This window comes from Eleutherodactylus coqui, chromosome 1 (assembly GCF_035609145.1).
Source record: "Eleutherodactylus coqui strain aEleCoq1 chromosome 1, aEleCoq1.hap1, whole genome shotgun sequence".
In the NCBI taxonomy this organism is placed as follows: domain Eukaryota; kingdom Metazoa; phylum Chordata; class Amphibia; order Anura; family Eleutherodactylidae; genus Eleutherodactylus; species Eleutherodactylus coqui.
This window is the reverse complement of record NC_089837.1, coordinates 464,237,017-464,255,532: the sequence shown is the minus strand read 5'-3', so window position 1 is coordinate 464,255,532 and position 18,516 is coordinate 464,237,017. Positions and strand designations below refer to the sequence as shown.

The window sequence follows — 18,516 nt, the reverse complement described above, 5'->3', positions numbered from 1 at the left end:
CACTTCAAAAGCAAGATATTTACAGATCTTTCCAGAGAAATTAACACTCTTGTTGGGTTGCAGCCCCTCGTCGAAAAAAAACTGTTCTAGAGAAGACCATGTTCTGCAACCCAATGCATTGTTGATAAATAAAAAAACCTATTCCCAAGGATGTATGACCATAGACAAACAATATTACATCTGTATCATAGATTGTGTATTTAGATAGAGTCATCTCAAATATACAGTGTTTAAAAATATAAGATACAATTCTAGAGAACGCTATCCAGAAGTGGTCAGGGTTCATGGTGTCCTCTGGTTACACACCATTAAACATTTTCCTCATGTATCAGGATTTAGAATGGGGTTCGGCGGTAAATTAGAAAAAACTTAACTCCTCCTTATTAACAGTGGAAACCTATAGGTGGAAGTTATCTTACTTCAGTAACTTTTTCTTGAAGAACTTTTAAGAAACTAGATATTCAAGAAAGTAAAACCTGTCCTGGTCTTCAATAAATAAATATGAATTTTGATCTCTATATCCTAAAATATACCACATTTATACTCTGAACTAGTAAAGTCATCTCAGTTTTGGATTTGCATTCACATTTTCTTCCTAATCCAAAGCTCACCACCAGCTATCATAACGCATGGTATACCAACATGAAGGAAGACTTTGACAAATTACCTCTCAAAAGATGTAAGCATTTGAAAATGTCTTATATGTGTGCATATTTGAGACTACCTCCTAGATCCATATTCCCGCCAGGAGAGTGTATTAGATAGGGGCTTATGTAAATAGAGGAAAATGTAGACTAAAAAGATGACAAAAAGAAAAATGGAAGACACACAGTAACAGTTCTAAGAAATCAGATTACATTAATGCTATTGACCAAGATGGAAAATGGAAGCCATAGTAGAATGGTATACAGATGCTTTATATTCTTCCCCATAGTCCAAAGAATCAATAGTGCTCACATAGGGAATGAGGGAGCGTTGGAACTTTGGCATATGAGGATTCTAATCAGTATAAAGTTAAAATACCAATGTACATATATACGAATACTTCATTAGAGAGTATGAGCCAATCTTTTTATCTCCATACAGATGATGCTACTATTCCGTAGCTAGTGCTTCCGTTTTAGGATTGTGTTTCATAGACAGCTCAGTGATTCAACAAATCCAGTTTCCTTTTAACATTAACCGTTTCCAATTCACTGTCTGACGTCTTCCTACATTCTAATTGAAGCTTGTATAGCTCTAATGTCAGAAGACATCCGACAGGGTATTCTCACCTTCTATTGCCAGCCACTCCGCTGTCGGAGCCTCTCTGGCGCACACACACTGGCTTTAGCCAGCAGATGGCACCATTGTATAACAGCAAAAAGAGAAAGCCTTTCAGGAAACCCTATATCCAAAATTGGATTGGAAAAGGTTAAAATCTTGATGCTACTTTTGATGAAATCTGTAGGAATCTTCATAGTAACAGGCTACCTATCTCATTCTCCTTTATCAACCGTATTTTAAAGCGAACGCCATATTGCACATCTATCCAAATAAACTCTTAAGTAAATAAATTATATACTGAAGTACAAAAATTAAGTTATCCTCCACCATCCTGGATTATCCATCGTACATCATCATCAACTCTCCAAGGCTTTTATGGTGTCCGTCTGGTCTAATAGCTCGAGGACAGAAATGAGGAATACTGTATTGTAACCGATATATAGATACAAACTATATAATTAAGTTAGTAGGAATTGTGTCTACAATACATATATAGTGTTAATATCATGGACGAATCATCAAAGAAATATGACCGTGGCTCAGTACTGAACTATTCATTGCAGCGGGATACCTCCGACCTACGATGTCAATTTGCTGTATGATTGTGACAAACTCCCTGAAAAATCTTTAACCTGAGATGTGATGGTTAAAAACTCAAAACCATGAACTAAGACCTTTTGTAGAAAAGAGAAATGATAAGTCATTATCAGAAAAAAATTGCTATTTCTGTATTTGGAGTTCAGAAAGGCTGATGAGAAGATGAGTAGTTGGGAGACTTGGTACAAGACACTTCAAAACAAGGCACAAAACACAACATCAAAATCCGTGACACAGTTGGGACAGGACAAACAAGAAACTCTCGATAATCTGCCACAGGGAATGATCACACACAGTGATGTACAGATACTCAGCATGGGACATTTCATTTCGGGATATCACTCAACAGGTTCTTGGGTTTGCCGAGAACTCTTGGTCTTCATGTAAGACTCCTGATGTCCTCTTGCTTGGTGGGTCGTAGAGGAAGAATCAGAATTCTGGGTCATAGTTGGAAAGAATATGAGCTGTGGTGTTTTCCTACCCCCGGAATAATCTGTACACACTGTGCTAGGTGTTAATGTGTAAAGCAGCAATACTAAGAGAATAATCCAATAGATAAGCATTCTCCTAATTAAACTACGGTAATTACTAACATGCTTTGGTCCCTTTTTGTTTTACTAGATTACGATGACGTGAAAAGGGCGAGTCCATGATCTGATTGTATAAATCACTGTTTTGCCTTCCATTGGACTACTCTTTCCCTTGTACCAGGTGCTTATTGCTCAGAATCAGTAACTCTCAAACCATTCGCAGACAGGTAACATGATCCGATTTTCATGCCTAAGAACTGGTGGTTACACATGCAATTAATGATTGGATAGCAATCCCTGAGGACTGATTTGAGGAGCACTGTTCTGGCCGAGTTCTGGATACTTGGAACTCTTTTTTTTTTGTTTTTTGGTGGGCACTGTTCATAGTTTTTAATATTGCATTTTCTTAAGTTACATCAGATAGTCCAACACCATCTTCTTTGTACTATCTTCGGATGAGATGAAGGATCGTATTTCCATACTTTTTTTTCCCTTTAGGTCACTGTGCATATATGAATTGTTGGGTTCTTTTTTTTTTTGCATCACTCTGGAAAATGAGAACTAAGTCATGCAGAGCCTTGAAGGATTTTGTGGGAGGCAATATACATATATATATAAAATGCAGATGTACATTGCGGACAGCAAAATAAAAAGAGTGCTTTAATCTAAGAGAAACAGAAAAGAAAAAAAAAGTCTGCTCTGTTTTTTTACAAAGCAAAGGCAGTTCCAGATGGTAGTACCTAAATGATCCACAATAAGAGAGACAGACCCACATAGCAGAGACAGGCGGACAGAGAGAAAGAGCTGTGCAATGATCTGTGGGTCACCCACACGGGGGTGGGATTCCGAGGGTTGTCAAGTTCCCTGAATGCCAAGATGTTCTGTGCGTGCCAAGTGACCTGCGGCTTCAGATCCAATCTCTGTATTCCCTGTGTCCTAGTCCTTCTCTACTGCAGGGAGAGGATCTGGACCTCTATGTGGATGGAGTCGTACCTAGCCAAAAAGAGAAGAGGAGTGGTCAGAAGTGGTAATAAAATGACAAAAACTTCACAAGTGTACATAGCAATGACGACAACATCTAAAAATATCTATGCTAGGTAAGCTGCTCATATAGCCTGGCCATTAATGCAAATATCCAATCATCACTAAGGCTGCAGTAGGAGCAGGCTGATCACAACTGGCAGTGGAATACTTTCCCAGATCTCGTCTCCTGCAATTTTGCAAAGGGCTTCTCGATTTGATTGGTTTTATCTATAATTCTCAGAGCACATCTTAAGGGTGTTTTATGTGACTATCCTATGGTATCTGGGTATGACACTTATGTACTTCTAGCCAATTGTAACAACTGGAAACATGGCGGCTCCGCTTCTGATCAATCTTTATAAGAAATGGTACATCATGCATCTGAAGAATGGCTTTCAGTACTCTGCAACAACAAACTGGTCCAATTCTAATCTCTAGGTTCCCGGGTCTGTATAACTCGTACGGGGTTCATACCGTGAAACAGCCATATGTACAAGGTTCTGTAAGCTTAATCCATGGCTGTACAAGCACTAATGGTTCTTCCTGGCCTCAATCCCTATCTCTGCGTCCCTACCTGGTCTCCATGGAAACTGTGCACTAGTCCAGGTTACCATTTTCCTCTGTGCTATGTTCTTCCTCGCAGGGTGAAAGTTCATCCACAGACGTTTGGTTTGTGATTCCTGGAAATGCAATGATTAGACATAACTTATAATATGTTCATCCCATATAGAAGTAAAACCAAAAATGTAATGTACAACTTTAGTCAAGCATCTGCGGGAAATACATCGGAACGCTCATACATTCGATAGACAGATGTAGCAAAGTTTAACTTGACTAGTCTATTATACTCCTAGCTGTCTAAACGCTATGGACTTATCTCCTAGTTCAGACTGCCCAAGGTGCTTGATGGATACAGGCACAACTATGCATATGTTCTGGGAGTTCCATGATTTACAAGCTTATTGGAGGGATGTTCTTGAGTTCATAGAGACGCATTTGGGAGCACCGCGTATCCTACACCCTAAGGTCTGTCTCTTTGGCCTTGTGGAAGACATTCCGGTCGATACAGCAGCACGCACCTTAAACAAATTGCTTTTTTTCTATGCTAAAAAGGTAATATTACTTAATTGGAAACATCCCAATAAACCCACTAGGACTGCCTGGCTGTGTGAGTTAAACAGTCTTGCCCCTCTATATAAATTGACATAGATGGCTAGAGGATGCCCTGCCAAGTTCACCAAGATATGGGGTCGATGGGTTGACTGCCCCAATACTGGTCTGGGGGTATCTGACTAACTCCTATTTTCCGAGAAAATTGAAGGTCTTTTCTCTATTGGTTGTTGTGACTCGCATGGACAATAGGCATATGCAATATTGGTAGTGGAGCTGTGGGTTTAGTTTATAGTGGTTTGCTCTATTTGTTACGATTCCCGAGGTTGGGAGTTTTGGTCTCCTTCGTTATAATGGCCAAAGTTGTTTAAAATAATAAAACGGTATTATAAGCTCTGAAGGGAGTGAGAAAACTGTTCTAATTTTGTAAAGTATTCTTGAGGACTCTCCCTTGTTCTGTATTGTGATCTAAGACATGCCCAATGAACGTTCCTTTAAAAAAAAGTTTAACTTGACTCTTAAAAAGTTACCATTACTTTCTGTCACACTGTATTTACCCTTTCAATTGCTTTACAAAGGCCTTTGTTATAACAGCATAAGAGAACAATAGCTTTTTAATGTCTTAAGATAACTTGTCTTAAAAAGTTATCACACTCAGGTTAAACTTTGTTACATTTGTCTTCCTAATGAACTCAATAGGAACTCGTTCTACTGCTCTTAGAAGAACTGAAAGCAGCAACTAAATTTCCTTCCCAAGGACCCTAACGCTATTGAGGATAGTGTTTGAGTATGCTATAGGGAGGATTGACTGTATTATAAATTTAGATTATGCTACCACAAACAATGAAATATGTAAACTTCATATACTGAAATTTCTTTTTGCACTACAATACTTTTCTGGGCCATCACCCAAAATTCCACATAAAATTCACTGAAGTTTTTAGAAGTTTCCAAGGAAAATCTAAGATTTTCAGGACTACAAAAAAGGCTTCTGCAACTAAAGGACCAGTCTGGGGAAACTTTCATCATTTCTCCGTGGTGCATTTGTCATAGAGAGCATGTTAGGGCAGGTGACATACTTACCAATTGCTAGCCTATATTACTGAGATTTTGTCTCCACTTCAATCCCCCGCCGTCTCATGTGACACCGTTTTGGACTGACCCTAAGATTAAGTGTCTCGAAAGTGATTTTTTTCTATTATTATTTCTATGAGAGTCACAGTCACTTCCCAGACACCGAAGACATCAGAGTTTAGGGCTTGTCACAAAGGAGGTCACCTGAGTTAACAAGGGACCAGAGTGCAATCAAAACTTCAACAATGTGGTGATCGGAAAGTATGTTACCTGTCCTAAGATGCTTTCTATGACAATTGCACCCTAGAGACATGCTAAAATACTTTTCCCAAGAGGTTCTTTAATATTACTACCATCTCATACTTGCATATGTTATAAAGGCAACCCGTTACTCTTTTACCTCTTAAACTAAACTTACATTTATGCCCAAGTAATGGCTCAATTGGTGCTACAATTACATATATACTGTATGTGATATGAGGAGGATTAGACCATCAAGTCCTTGGCCTTTCTAGTACACTGCCTTGATCCCTATAGAAAGAAATAGATTGCTCACCACTCGCCGCTCTTTCTTTCCACTTCTGCTTGTTCTCCTGGATGTACTTGGTCCAAGCTGACCGGAAGCTCTTCAGGTCTGCATTAATGTCTCCTAGCTCAGATTGTTCATCCAGGGACGGCTGCCTCCACTGAGAACTAGGAGTTGGAAATAATTAAAAAAATAAAGCCTATATATTGGGAATAATCTCTAAACAATTCAATATCCCGGACGGTGGCTCAGAAGTTAGCACTGTTGCCTTGCAGCATTGGGGTCCTAGGTTCAAATCTGACTAACAACAATCTCTGCATGGAGTTTGTATGTTCTACCTGTGTTGGAGCGGTTTCCTCCGGGTATTCCAGTTTCCTCCCACATGACAAAAAAATACTACTAGGCAAATAAAGAGATCTCTCCCATCATCTATTTATACCCAGGAACATCTATATGTCTGTAATATTATCAATGTGGATGTTGTATTGTGATCAGTGCATATGACCATCACTAAGGGCTTCTATGAGAAGCCACAGAGTTGAGGGTCATATAACACATGTGACTCCCGAGCCACTAGTTGGAGTCGACTGGTCTAGAGAAAAGAAGGTTTCTACTCCAACACCGAAGAGGGTTCTTTATTGTAAGAGCAGTGAGACTATAGAACTCTGCCCGAGGATGTGGTAAAGGCAAAAGAGTTCAAAAGGAGACCTTAAGAGGAAAATTGGCTATTGGCTCATGGTGGGTTTTGCCGACCTCAACACTGCAGTATAATAGGCTGAACTGGATGGATGCATGCCTTTTCTCAGGTTTACAAACCGCAGCATGTTACTATCCATGCATTATAGTAGTTCAGTGCTGTTTGGCATGGAAACAGATTCTTTTTAATTTGGCATTTCTTCCATGAGTGATTGGAACATCACATACCTGGATTGATTGACGGGAGGTGCTGGTTTGGATTTGCTCCCTTCTTCTACTAACGGAAGAACAATCTTCTGAGCCACATCAGTCAGCACTGAAAATGTTGGGTCAACGATGAATTCAATGAATCCTGTAAAAGAGATCAGATATTGCAACGATGCAGTAAAAGGAATGGTAAGACCATGTCAGTGTCCACAGGTGATCTCAAGAACTAGTGACTTTTTATGGGTTCCGAATTACCTATCTGGGATTGAGCTACCAGTGTAGACTTGCGGTCACACAGCGGAGAGAATGGCAGCCCCATTTCAGCTTCTTTGTCACCCTATAAGTAAACACATACAAAATCATGTAAAGTAGGCCCTGGACAGTACTGAAGCCGGTATCATAAGAAACAGTATTGAGATCCAGTAAACATATCATTGGGAGGCATCGTCAAGTGAAAAACATACATGTAAAGCATGTGACAGGAAACAGGTAGTCTACGCAGATTGGAGTTGGTTGCCAGACAAGATATTAGGAAGATGTTTAACTTCAAGTGGGTAATTAGATACATTTCCAGGTTCTAGTCTATCAGTAGAGAGTGATTTATTGTTTGAACGAGCGAACAATGTCAGAGTTTGCTCATTTGCTCACGCAGCCTGTTTATACAGACAGATAAACTGTTTGTTCGCAAATCGCTGAGTCGTCATATTCACTCTACCACTCAACGATTGTCATTCAAATCCGAACGATCCGGCAATTTTTTTGAACGCTAATCATGCTGTATAAATGCACCTTAAGCACTACTTACAGGGTGGCCTCGAGGGGGCTCTTGTGCAACAGAATAACGGCGGGCCTTAGGTCTACCATACTCTTGACTTGACAAGCACAGAGCATACAAGAGCATACACACATCGCCATGATCTTGTCCCCCTCCACTTAAGTCCAGCAGGTTATGGCATTTGTCCATGTTTGTCTGATGCCGATGCCTGCCCTGGCTATGCAGGCACTCTCATGAGAAAAAACCCGCAGCCCAGAATGTGTTCTGTTCAAGATATATGTGAACAGATACCATACTTGGGATTTCCAAGTATATACATTGTTAGTACATCCATTGAAAAACGTAATAGTTTGTTTCAGTACAGAATTTGGAGACATATCACAAAGATTTGCTTTCATTGTTTGATAGGTGGGGGTCTATCCATTGTGACCTTAGCTGAACGCAAAACCAAAGTAGTAGTGACATTGAGGTCGGCTTCACAGGAGTGTAAATGTATTTGTGCACGCCTTTTTGTGAAACGAATCATACTTTTGTGTTTTACTGTACTTTTTGCCTCTGCAAGACATGTTCATTTGCGTGCTGCAAGCAAACGGACCTAATGAAATGGCTAATGAGTTCCAGATTGTCAGGACCAGCGGCTCCCAGTGCCTCCATGCACGCATCACTCGGGCGGCTGGGGTACGGCGCAGGGGAGCCCCGGTGCTGGTGACCTCCCCTGGCCGCCATAGTCCTCATCTTTGCCTCGTTGCTGAGGGATGCGGCGGGCTTCCCCATTGCTATGGCAGCTGGGCACACGTCCTCTATCTCCGCCCGGCCAGTTATTGCTGGTGGCGGGTTTTCTTGCGCTCTTGACTAGCTCCTGCGGCTGTCAGGCTCCCCGCCCCAATCAGCTGCTGGAGTTCTGACAGCATTTAAACCTCTCTGTTTCTGTCAGTGGTTGCCAGTATATGTTTGGTCTCCAGCTACACCCGCGTTTCCCGCTTCGGATTTCCAGCCTTGACTTATTGCTACGGACTTTGATTCTGCTTTTGCCTGACCCCTTGTGCCGTGTACCTCTCTGTTGCCGACCCGGATTGCCCGACCGCCCGCCTTATGTTTGTTCGTTTTCGTCTGTGTGTCTGACTTCTGCCCCGCATCCATAGCCAGGCTAGGGACTGTCGCCCAGTTGTCACCCCAGGGCCTAGCCTAGGGGGGCAAGGAGGTAGGGACAAGGGTAACGGTAAGCTCAGGGACTCCCAGCTGCCCGGACCCCAGTTTCCCTGACACAGATATGTTCTTTCTACAGCAGAATTACGGAGTGTTTCACACATCTCCTTGCGTATCGTGCACGTCACATCGACTTCAACAGGGACCATTGGTGCGCAGATGTGCAGAAAAGCAGAACATGTTCTATTTTTCCTTTTGCGCGTGCAAAATACAGAAATGTGAACGAAGCCATTGAAATCAATGGCTTCTATTCTCCGTTTACTCTATTAGTAAAGCTCCATGACATTTTGTCTCCGATCTGTTCAGCTTGGCATATTTTGGCGGCTGCATGCTTAGTCCCTTATAGTCCATTACAAACCAGGTGACTTCTTTAAAAAAAAAAAAAAGCGAAATCCGCGGCTGCCACTTCGTTCTTCCGCTAGTACTGTAGGACCCCCGCGGATTGTACATCGATGACATTCAGTATGTAACCTAGATTTTTGCAAATTCCTAGCCTTTAAAGTGGTTGTGAGTAATTGCTGCTACTTTTCTGCTAGGCATGAGCACTACTTTGGCGCGACACGCTCAATACATCTCAGACAAGCAGGAATGGGTTTTTAAAAATGAAAGCTTATTCTTATTAATTAAATCTGCTTATTTTATTTTTTTCGGAACATACAAGAGGAGAAATGGCAGCTTGCTTTTGGCAGCTTGAAAGGAACAGTTTGCGTGTTTATGACTTGTTAAGCATTCGCTGTGTAATGACACTGACACATTTGCTTGTCTGCAATTGCTCCATTTTCAGATTTATATTTTTAATTTAAAATTAAAAAGCCTGAACAGAAGTTTAATACGCGGTAATAATCACAGCGCGGCTCGCAATGTGTATATTATTAGGCTCATAAAGTAAACGGATGTCTTATAATTATTTCTAAGGTTACACAATACGTTGAAAGGAAACAATTAGAAAAAAACTGAAAATCAGATCTAACATTCTAAATCAAACCGCTCTTCAAAGCACATGACAAAGGAATGGTTGTTGGATGACAGATTCGCCTGCTTATCATATAGTACGCAAGGATAGAAGAACGTTTCTCTATACAGATGGCAAGAATTACGAAGCAGGATGCGCCAACATTCTGTTCCGCCGACCTGAAAAGCATCTGGAGACCGGGATGTAGGTAAGGACTAGGGATGAACGAGTATACTCGCTAAAGCACTACTCGTCCGAGTAATGTGCCTTAGCCAAGTATCTCCCCACTCGTGCCTAAAGATTCGGGGGCCGGCGCGGGGAGCTGCGGGGGAGAGCGGGGAGGAACGGAGGGGAAATCTCTCTCTCGCTCTCTCACGCCCGCTCTCCCCTGCTCCCCGCCGCAACTCACCTGTCAGCTGCGGCAGCCCCCGAATCTTTAAGGACGAGCAGGGAGATACTCGACTAAGGCACATTACTCGAGCGAGTAGTGCCTTAGCGAGTATACTTGCTCATCCCTAGTAAGGACCTTTTATACTGATTTTCATTGGATCGCGGTTATTTGAACGATTATCGTTTGGTGTAAATGCCGGCAGCGATTGAATGCTGAACAGTAATTCGTTAGTCGTTCAGTTTCTGCAGGCATAAAATCTAACGAGGATTGGCCTGTGTGATTCATCTATGTGATTCCAACAAAGGCAGTAGCCGGTGCACCTTAGTATTGATACTGTATGGGTCCAAGGAAGTCTTCATATTAGAATCAGTAATATAACTATAAATAAGGGCAACCTATTATTGAAGCTGCTACTTACGAAAAATGTTTAAATAATACAAAGGGTAGACAAAAATATGGAAACGCCGTACGAAATGCATGCCTTACGTTACATGGGATCATGAGTCATATTTCAATAAGACTTGTAGAAACTGATTTTAAGTGGAAGTGATATAACACAGATGCTGCCGGGTGAACATCTGCCTGAGCAACAAGGTTCCATGCGATGGAATTTGCGATCAAAGCCAACAGAAGGTTGAGATCTAGAAAAGAGGAGCGTCAGGCCCGTAAGGCAAGAGAATCCAGCAGACCCGCTCCCACTTCTCCCATGCCAACTTCTGGTGCAGAGCCTATGGAAGTGGACCAGCTAAGTCCCGAGGAACGGCAACGGTTCCAGATGACTCATCGTCTCTGCCTCTATTGTGGGAAAACCGGACATTGTGTAGCGACCTGTCCTCAAAAATGTCTACAACATCAGTCTGAAATGGTGGAAAACTTCAGATCCTAGGCGATTTTTGGGAGGATCGCCTAGGATCACAGGTACTCCCTAAGTTGTTGGCGCCTTGTCAGATTGGCTTCCGGACTTTCGCTCGGTCTGGTCAAGCTTTTATTGATTCAGGTGCTGCCGCCAATTTGGTTAGTTTAAGTTTTGTCAGACTTCTGATGACTGAATTCTTGGCCTTAAAGATTCCCATACGCTTCACTAGTATTGATTCTACCCCTCTGTCTGCAGGTGTTGTACAATGGAGGACTCCCATTTTACAGTTCACTGTGGGTGTTCTCCATTCTGAGAATCTGTCGTTCTTGGTAATGGAAAGGATGTCTGTTGATGTAATGCTTGGTATGACCTGATTGGCACTGCACAATCCCCGATTTGATAGGTCCACTCGGAAATTGACACATTGGGGGTTGTCCTGTCATAGTCACTTAGCTACTATATCCATGAGTTCAGCAGATACCATACTTATTCCTGAGAATCTGTCTGATTTTCATGACGTATTTTCCAAGAAACTGTCTGAGACTTTGCCTCCCCATAGGGAGTGGGACTGTGGGTATTGATTTGATCCCTGACAGTCCCATCCCTAAGGGAACCATTTTCAGTTTGTCTGGGCGTGAGTACAAAGCCCTTAAGTTCTATATCCCAGAGTCTCTGGCCAAACAACATATCAGGCAATCCAGGTCCTCTGCCAGGGCAGGTCTCTTCTTTGTAGAGAAGAAGGATGGGACATTGAGGCCTTGTGTGGATTATCGGGCTGTGAATAAAATTACAGTGAAGAACCAGTGTTCCTTGCCCCTGATTCCTGATTTATTGAATTAGGTGGTAGGGGCCCACTGGTTTTCCAAATTGGACTTAAGGAGGGCTTACAATTTAATTTGCATCCGAAAGGGAGATGAGTGGAAGACCGTGTTCAACACCTCGTTCGGACATTTTGAATATCTAGTCATGCCCTTCGGACTTTGTAATGCCCCTGTGGTGTTCCAAGGATTTATGAACGCGGTCTTCCATGATTTCCTGAGGGTATTTTTGGTCATATATCTCGATGACATTCTGGTGTACTCCCCAGACTGGGCTCACATGTGCGGCACCTGAGGCTGGTTCTGACCCATTTGCGTGAGTACCAACGTTTTGTCAAGCTGGAGAAACGCATTTTTGGTACTAAACAAGTGTCTTTCCTTGGTTATGTGATTTCACCCACGGAGATTCAAATGGATTCTGATAAAGTGGTGGCAATCTCCCAATGGGTCAGACCAGATAACCTGAAAGCTCTCCAGCGGTTTTTAGGTTTTGCAAATTTTTACCATAAATTCATTAAGAATTATTCTGTTATTGCTCAACCCCTGACCGATCTTACCAAAAAGGGGGCAGACTTGGTAAGTAAGATGGTTGCCAGAGGCCCTAGAGGCTTTTAGTTGTCTCAAAAGGGCGTATACTCCTGCCCCTGTGCCAGTACAGCCTGACGCGCTGCGACCGTTCTTCATTGAGGTCGATGCGTCTGAGGTGGGGGCGGGGGCTGTATTGCCTCAGGAAGTCAGCGGGAGATCTGGGTATAGTCCATGTGCGTTCTTCTCGCGGATGTTCAGTTCCGCGGAACGTAACTACGACGTGGGTAATCGTGAATTATTGGCGATTAGGTGGTCTCTAGAAGAGTGGCATCACCATCTTGAGTGGGCAAAGCATCCCATTACCGTGTATACAGATCATAAAAACTTGGTACATCTTGCCAATGCTAAGAGACTCACAGCTCGTCAGGCCAGGTGGGTGTTGTTTTTCGCCAGGTTTAACCTCATTGTTACATATATTCCAGTGGAGAAGAAAGTGAAGGCGGACACCCTCTCATGGAGTTTCGGTTCGCCAGAAAGTGAGACAGTGGCTCCCGAGAATATCTTGCACCTGGGGTGGTGGTGGCAGCTGTAGAATCTAATCTCATTCCTCATCTACAAAATTGTCAGCAGGACACTCCCTCGAGGGTGCCAGAGGGCAGATGGTTTGTGCCAGAGACCTTGAGTCTTAGAGTCATTGAATAATCTCATTTATCTGTTGTAGCAGGCCATCCGGGGGTTCAGGGGACTCTGGATCTTTGTACTAGACACTACTGGTGGCCAGGCATGTCTCGGGAGATCCGCGACTTCGTTAAGGGATGCTCTGTCTGTGCACGCAGTAAAAGTCGTCGTGGGTGTCCGGAGGGGGCCTCTGAGACCGTTACCGGTGCCGTCTCGTCCGTGGTCGCATTTATCGGTAGATTTTATCACCGATCTACCTGAGTCTCAGAAGTTTACCGCTATCCTAGTTGTTGTAGACCGTTTCTCAAAGATGGCACATTTCGTGGCGTTAAAGAAGCTACCCTCTGTGATAGAATTTTCCAAGATTTTTGTAAAAGAAATCATTCGTGTACATGGGGTTCCCAAGAACATTGTATCTGAATGCGGTGTTCAGTTTGTTGCGCAGTTTTGGCGAGTCTTCCGTAGAAACCTGGTAACATCGCTTTCCTTCTCGTCAGCATTCCACCTGCAAACTAATGGTCAGACTGAGCGGAAGAACCGGGATTTAGTGCAATATTTACGGTTGTTTGCTAGCGAAAAGGCTCATCAGTGGGCAGAATTCCTGCCATTGGCAGAGTTTGCGATAAACAACTGTACTTCTTCTTCCACTGGGGTATCTCCATTCCTTTGCGTATATGGTCAGCATCCTCGCTTCCTTACAGCTATTTCTATTCCGTCTGCCTGTCCTGCAGCTGATGTCACCACAGATGCGCTGCAGGGGGTATGGAAAGAAGTACAGAAGAACCTGGAGGCTACGGAGCCTCATATGCAGTTGCGTAGTGGGAGCAGTCTGGCAGTATCTGAACAGTACAGGATGGGACAGAAGATATATTTGTCTTCTAGAAATCTCAAATTCAAGGCTCCGTCTTTGAAACTGGCGCCGTGTTACGTGGGTCTCTTTATCATCACGCGTGTAGTAAATCCGCTTGCTTATGAACTTGATTTGCCAGCCACATGAAGGCTTCACAGGGTTTTTCATAAGTCATTATTGAAACCTTTTGTCCCTTTGGTCCCTTCCTTAAAGGGGATGTCCTATCTCTATCTGTTTCGCTGCAGGAAGCAGATGGCACAGTTGCTTTGGTTGGTACTGCAAGCCGAGTCTCGTTCACTTCAATAGGACTTGGCCTGCAGGCCAAGTCCTATTGAAGTGAACGAGACTCGGCTTGCAGTACCAACCCAAGCCACTGCACAATGTATGGAGCAGTCTGCTTCCTGCAGCAAAACAGTGGGACAAAATCAGTATCAGAACGGTGGGGCCTGACTCCTTGCACCCTAGCTGATCAACTCATTGAAGGGGCCTTTACTGTTTACCAGGAATAGCTCCTCCCTTTTGGCAGTGGCTGTGTCTGGTACTGCAGCTCAGTTCCATTCACTCTGTCCATGTTACAGCAAGCTTAAATACAGAATACTGGACAGAGCCGCTACCAAAGCCATGCATGCTTAATTTGTCCTTATTTAATTTGTATCAACCAATTCTGTATTTACAACATTGCTGTTATGGACCAGCAAAGAGGACTCTCTCTACCATAATCCAAATTATGCAAGTCAGACTGAATTCTTAAGAAACCCTGGTCTTCCTCTACAAAGGAAGGGACCTTCTCCAGTCAAAGCCCCCACAGTAGTCTCCGAACAGATGAACTAGAGGCAAAATCAAGCCCCTGTGTAATAACTATCAAACTTGTATAAGTGAGGAGAACTGAGCCTGAATGTAAAAATCTAAGTTTTCAACACAAGTTCTATTAGAATTGGAGTCAAGTGACAGACAGAATAGAATAACTATTTGACAAGCAAAACCAAAGAGCGATCCAGTTCAGGGCTACAATTGGAGCAGATGTCACAGTGATTCAGAATCTGTAACAATGCAGCCCAAGTACTGAATGTCTAGTATGCCGGGTTGGAATAACCTGTCGCCTAGTGACATTACTGGGTCATGCTGGTTGCAATATCAGTATGATGTGATCATTGAATCAGTGATGCAGAATACCGAGGTGAGTAATGTAGCTGATGACATAGGGTCATGCTGACTGCTGGTAATGTGACTTTGGACAATGGAGCCCCTCTCCAAAGCTTCATCCCTGTTCCTATCTGTAATCTGCTAAAACACAAATTGCCCATCAAAGATCTGATTGGCGCAATAATGAATGACATCCTGCAGTTATTGTTACCTGTCTGAAGAACTCCTCCATTAGGGCTTTGGTCCACCGTGCATGCACTTTCCACTGTTTGGTGGGGTGGCTAATATCAGCTGCATGAAGTAGTAGGGAGAGCGCCTTTGCTTTGTCAATGCTGCAAATACATAACAAGAAGGAGCACATAAAGAAATGATGTACACTACGTACATTATATCATATCAAGTTGGGACAGACAATTGAAATTCAGAAGAAGGGTAATTAGAGCTTCAGTTGTTAGCTACTTACTGTATCTGACGGTTGCATTGGCGGATTAGGGAGATCAGAGGCTGTTCAAACAACTTGAGCGCCCCCACCAGAGGCAGGCAGGCAAATTTCAGCTTGCAGGCAAGCAAACAGCACTGGCCCACGAATATTGGCCCATCCTCATCCTATCTACCTCTGCCAGCTGAAACTAAACCTAGCTCTACAACCAGGTTTATTACACAAGTACAGCAACAGAAGCAAGCTCATATCATTAATACAGCAACAGAACCAAGTCCATGCCATAAATTACCAGAACCAAGTTCATAACATAAGTGCGAAACGACAAGCAAGCTCAGCACATAAATGTAGCATAAGAAACCAGCGCAATAGAGCACCCTGAAAAAAAAATCTTATCTCATGCCTCTAAATAAAAGTATGCCCCACGTTGTGCTCCTGAACGTATGTCCAAAGACAGTACGCCTAAATAAGAAGTGCCCCGAGGAAGGGTGACCCTAAATAAAAGTATCCCCAACATTGTGACCCTCGATAAAATATGCCGCACAGTGTACCTCTAGAATAAGAAAATGTATCCCACAATGTGCTCACTGAACAAAATCATATTGCGCTCCAAAAGGCCCTGATCCCCCAGTAAGGAATACTCACCTGCCAATCATGGGTACAATCCCCAAGACACATTCTTTGCCCCATCACCCATTATACAAGATTATATATAAAAATATACAAGACAACATTAATAAGAAGGTGGACTCAAACACAGTGTGTCAGCTCTATATTGAATAATTGTATACCTTATTAATGCAGACATCATATAGTAGTCAGATACCAGTTGTACACAGTGATAGTGATTATAGTGCAATTACCTCAAGTGATCACAGGTGAGGTCTTCAATGACGGGAGTTGCCAGCTTTCCCTATTTTCTCTATCCAGGCCCAGACCACCATGACGATTTCTAACAGCCACAATTTGTCTCTGATCACTCTCCTTATGCTATCCTCAATGCTCCTTACGGTGCCCCACATAGAGTCTTTTTCTGCACCACAAATAGTTTCCACCACAAGAAGTAGCACCTCATTTGTCATTATACTAATAATGCCCCCTTATGTCCTCACATAGTAATAATTGTCCCTTTTGACCCCCATAGGTTTAAATATTCCCTCTGTGTGCCCATAAAGTAATATTGCCCCAGCAAAGCCAACAGATTCTCTTTAAGCTTACAGAAATAGTTCTCGGTTTAGTCTCATTTCATTAAATAATTAGACATGGTTCAGCCATTAGGGTTGCAGTCTAGAAATGGCACTTGATTTATGCACAAGCCCTTCATTCCCATATATGTCCCTTTGATATTGGTCTCACATCATACTTAGACATCTTGCGGTTTTGTACCCAGAGGCTTTCACTCTTTGTAGACTCACTTTTCCATTGTCTGCAGGCCAGATTTCATGGTTTTGACTTGCTGGAAGTGACAAGACATATCTGTGGCCAGGACCATCTCGATGACAAGAGCCCTTAGTTCTCTGCAGAAAGAATGGTTTGCCATTAGTAGAGTTTAGTGCTTGTTTAAAGGCTACTATATACATAAGTCTGAATTCTATATATCATGATGGACTCATAATGGAGGACCGGTTATAGTGAATACTGGAAAGTAAAACCTCTCTGAGCCGAGGACACAAGACTTCAAAGAAAAGTTGTGTTGTATGTTGGGGTCCTCTTAAAGAAAAAAAAAGTACATAGAATAGAGGATGAGTCAAAAAGAATGGTGCAAAAGTAAAGCTGCTTTCTTCATACATGAATGACATACAACAGCCAAAAAGACATGAAAAGATAGAAGAACGCTTCAAGTTTTTATTGCACCTTACAGATGTACGATGTGGGCGACGATGGTGACCGGCAGATGTCAAGTCGACAGTCCAGTTCTGCCTAGACACATCCCGGCATATCCCCCACTGCAGTGAAGATTCATTGTTTTAGGTTGTCTAGCGTCACCAACGGCGCCCACATTGAACATCTATAAGTTGCATTAAAAACTTGAAGAGTTCTTCTAACTTTTCATGTCTTTCTGAGTTGTGTGTCACTTCACATATGACTAAATCAGCTTTATTTTTGCATCATTCGTCTTGAATCACCCTGTATTAGTCAATGGGATCAAAGAGTCCTCCTTTCCTATGACGCTCCGTGGCGCCGGATACACCGCTCCTCCTGCTCTCTCTACCCCAGTGCACACTTGCATCCAGATGATCAAGTGGCACACATAATCCCTGCTTGTTGTCCTTCTACAATGGCATTCCCTTTGAAAAATGTGCTAAATAAAGTGGTCTTTGGTCAGAATACAGGTTTCCGTAGTCCACAACAGCTGGGAAAAATCCGTCACAGAAAAATTGGGGTGTGATGGGTGGTCCTCTTAAAGGGGTGATCATCTGGAGAGGTTTCACTGTACTTGTACTGCTAATGAAGTAGTAATGTTACAGCGTCCTTTCTTAGAACCCTTCACTGTACAATTCATCTGTTATTCCTCCTGGAAAAGTATGAATAAACTGACAACTTGACGTTCCATTTCCCTTGTCAATAGGGTCTGATATTGTCAGTGCCGATTGGACAGTAGCAGAGAGTTTAAGGACATGCTCCTTTGACAAGGGGGACAGTAAAACCCAATTGTCAATTTATTCATACATTGCTAGGAGTAATAACAGAGGGACAGCGCAATGTATGGAGTTGTCTGGGCCTTTAACTATTGATAACCTATCCTCAGGATAGGTCATTAAAATCGGTGGGGGTCCACTGCTTGGGGTTCAGCTGATGGCTGGGCGTCCTCTCAGTGCGGACAGTACTGGAATCAGCGACCTAGACTGAT

At 42.8% G+C, this 18,516-nt stretch overlaps 1 protein-coding gene across 4 annotated transcripts in view; it reads right to left on the bottom strand.

The window, feature by feature from the left end:
• Positions 1–643: 643 nt before the first annotated feature.
• Positions 644–18,516, bottom strand: part of PDE1B (phosphodiesterase 1B) — a 320,979-nt gene continuing 303,106 nt past the window's right edge. For 3 of the 4 annotated variants that reach the window (XM_066584308.1, XM_066584311.1, XM_066584310.1), the window contains 7 exons: positions 17,081–17,182; positions 15,438–15,558; positions 7,285–7,366; positions 7,051–7,174; positions 6,157–6,293; positions 4,028–4,096; positions 644–3,386 (listed from right to left, as the gene is read on the bottom strand). In XM_066584308.1, coding sequence (XP_066440405.1) covers positions 3,367–3,386; positions 4,028–4,096; positions 6,157–6,293; positions 7,051–7,174; positions 7,285–7,366; positions 15,438–15,558; positions 17,081–17,182 — 655 coding nt within the window. In that variant the 3' untranslated portion in view covers positions 644–3,366. Of the gene's footprint in view, positions 3,387–3,990; positions 4,097–6,156; positions 6,294–7,050; positions 7,175–7,284; positions 7,367–15,437; positions 15,559–17,080; positions 17,183–18,516 lie in introns of all 4 variants that reach the window. The other variant, XM_066584309.1, reaches the window with a different exon arrangement.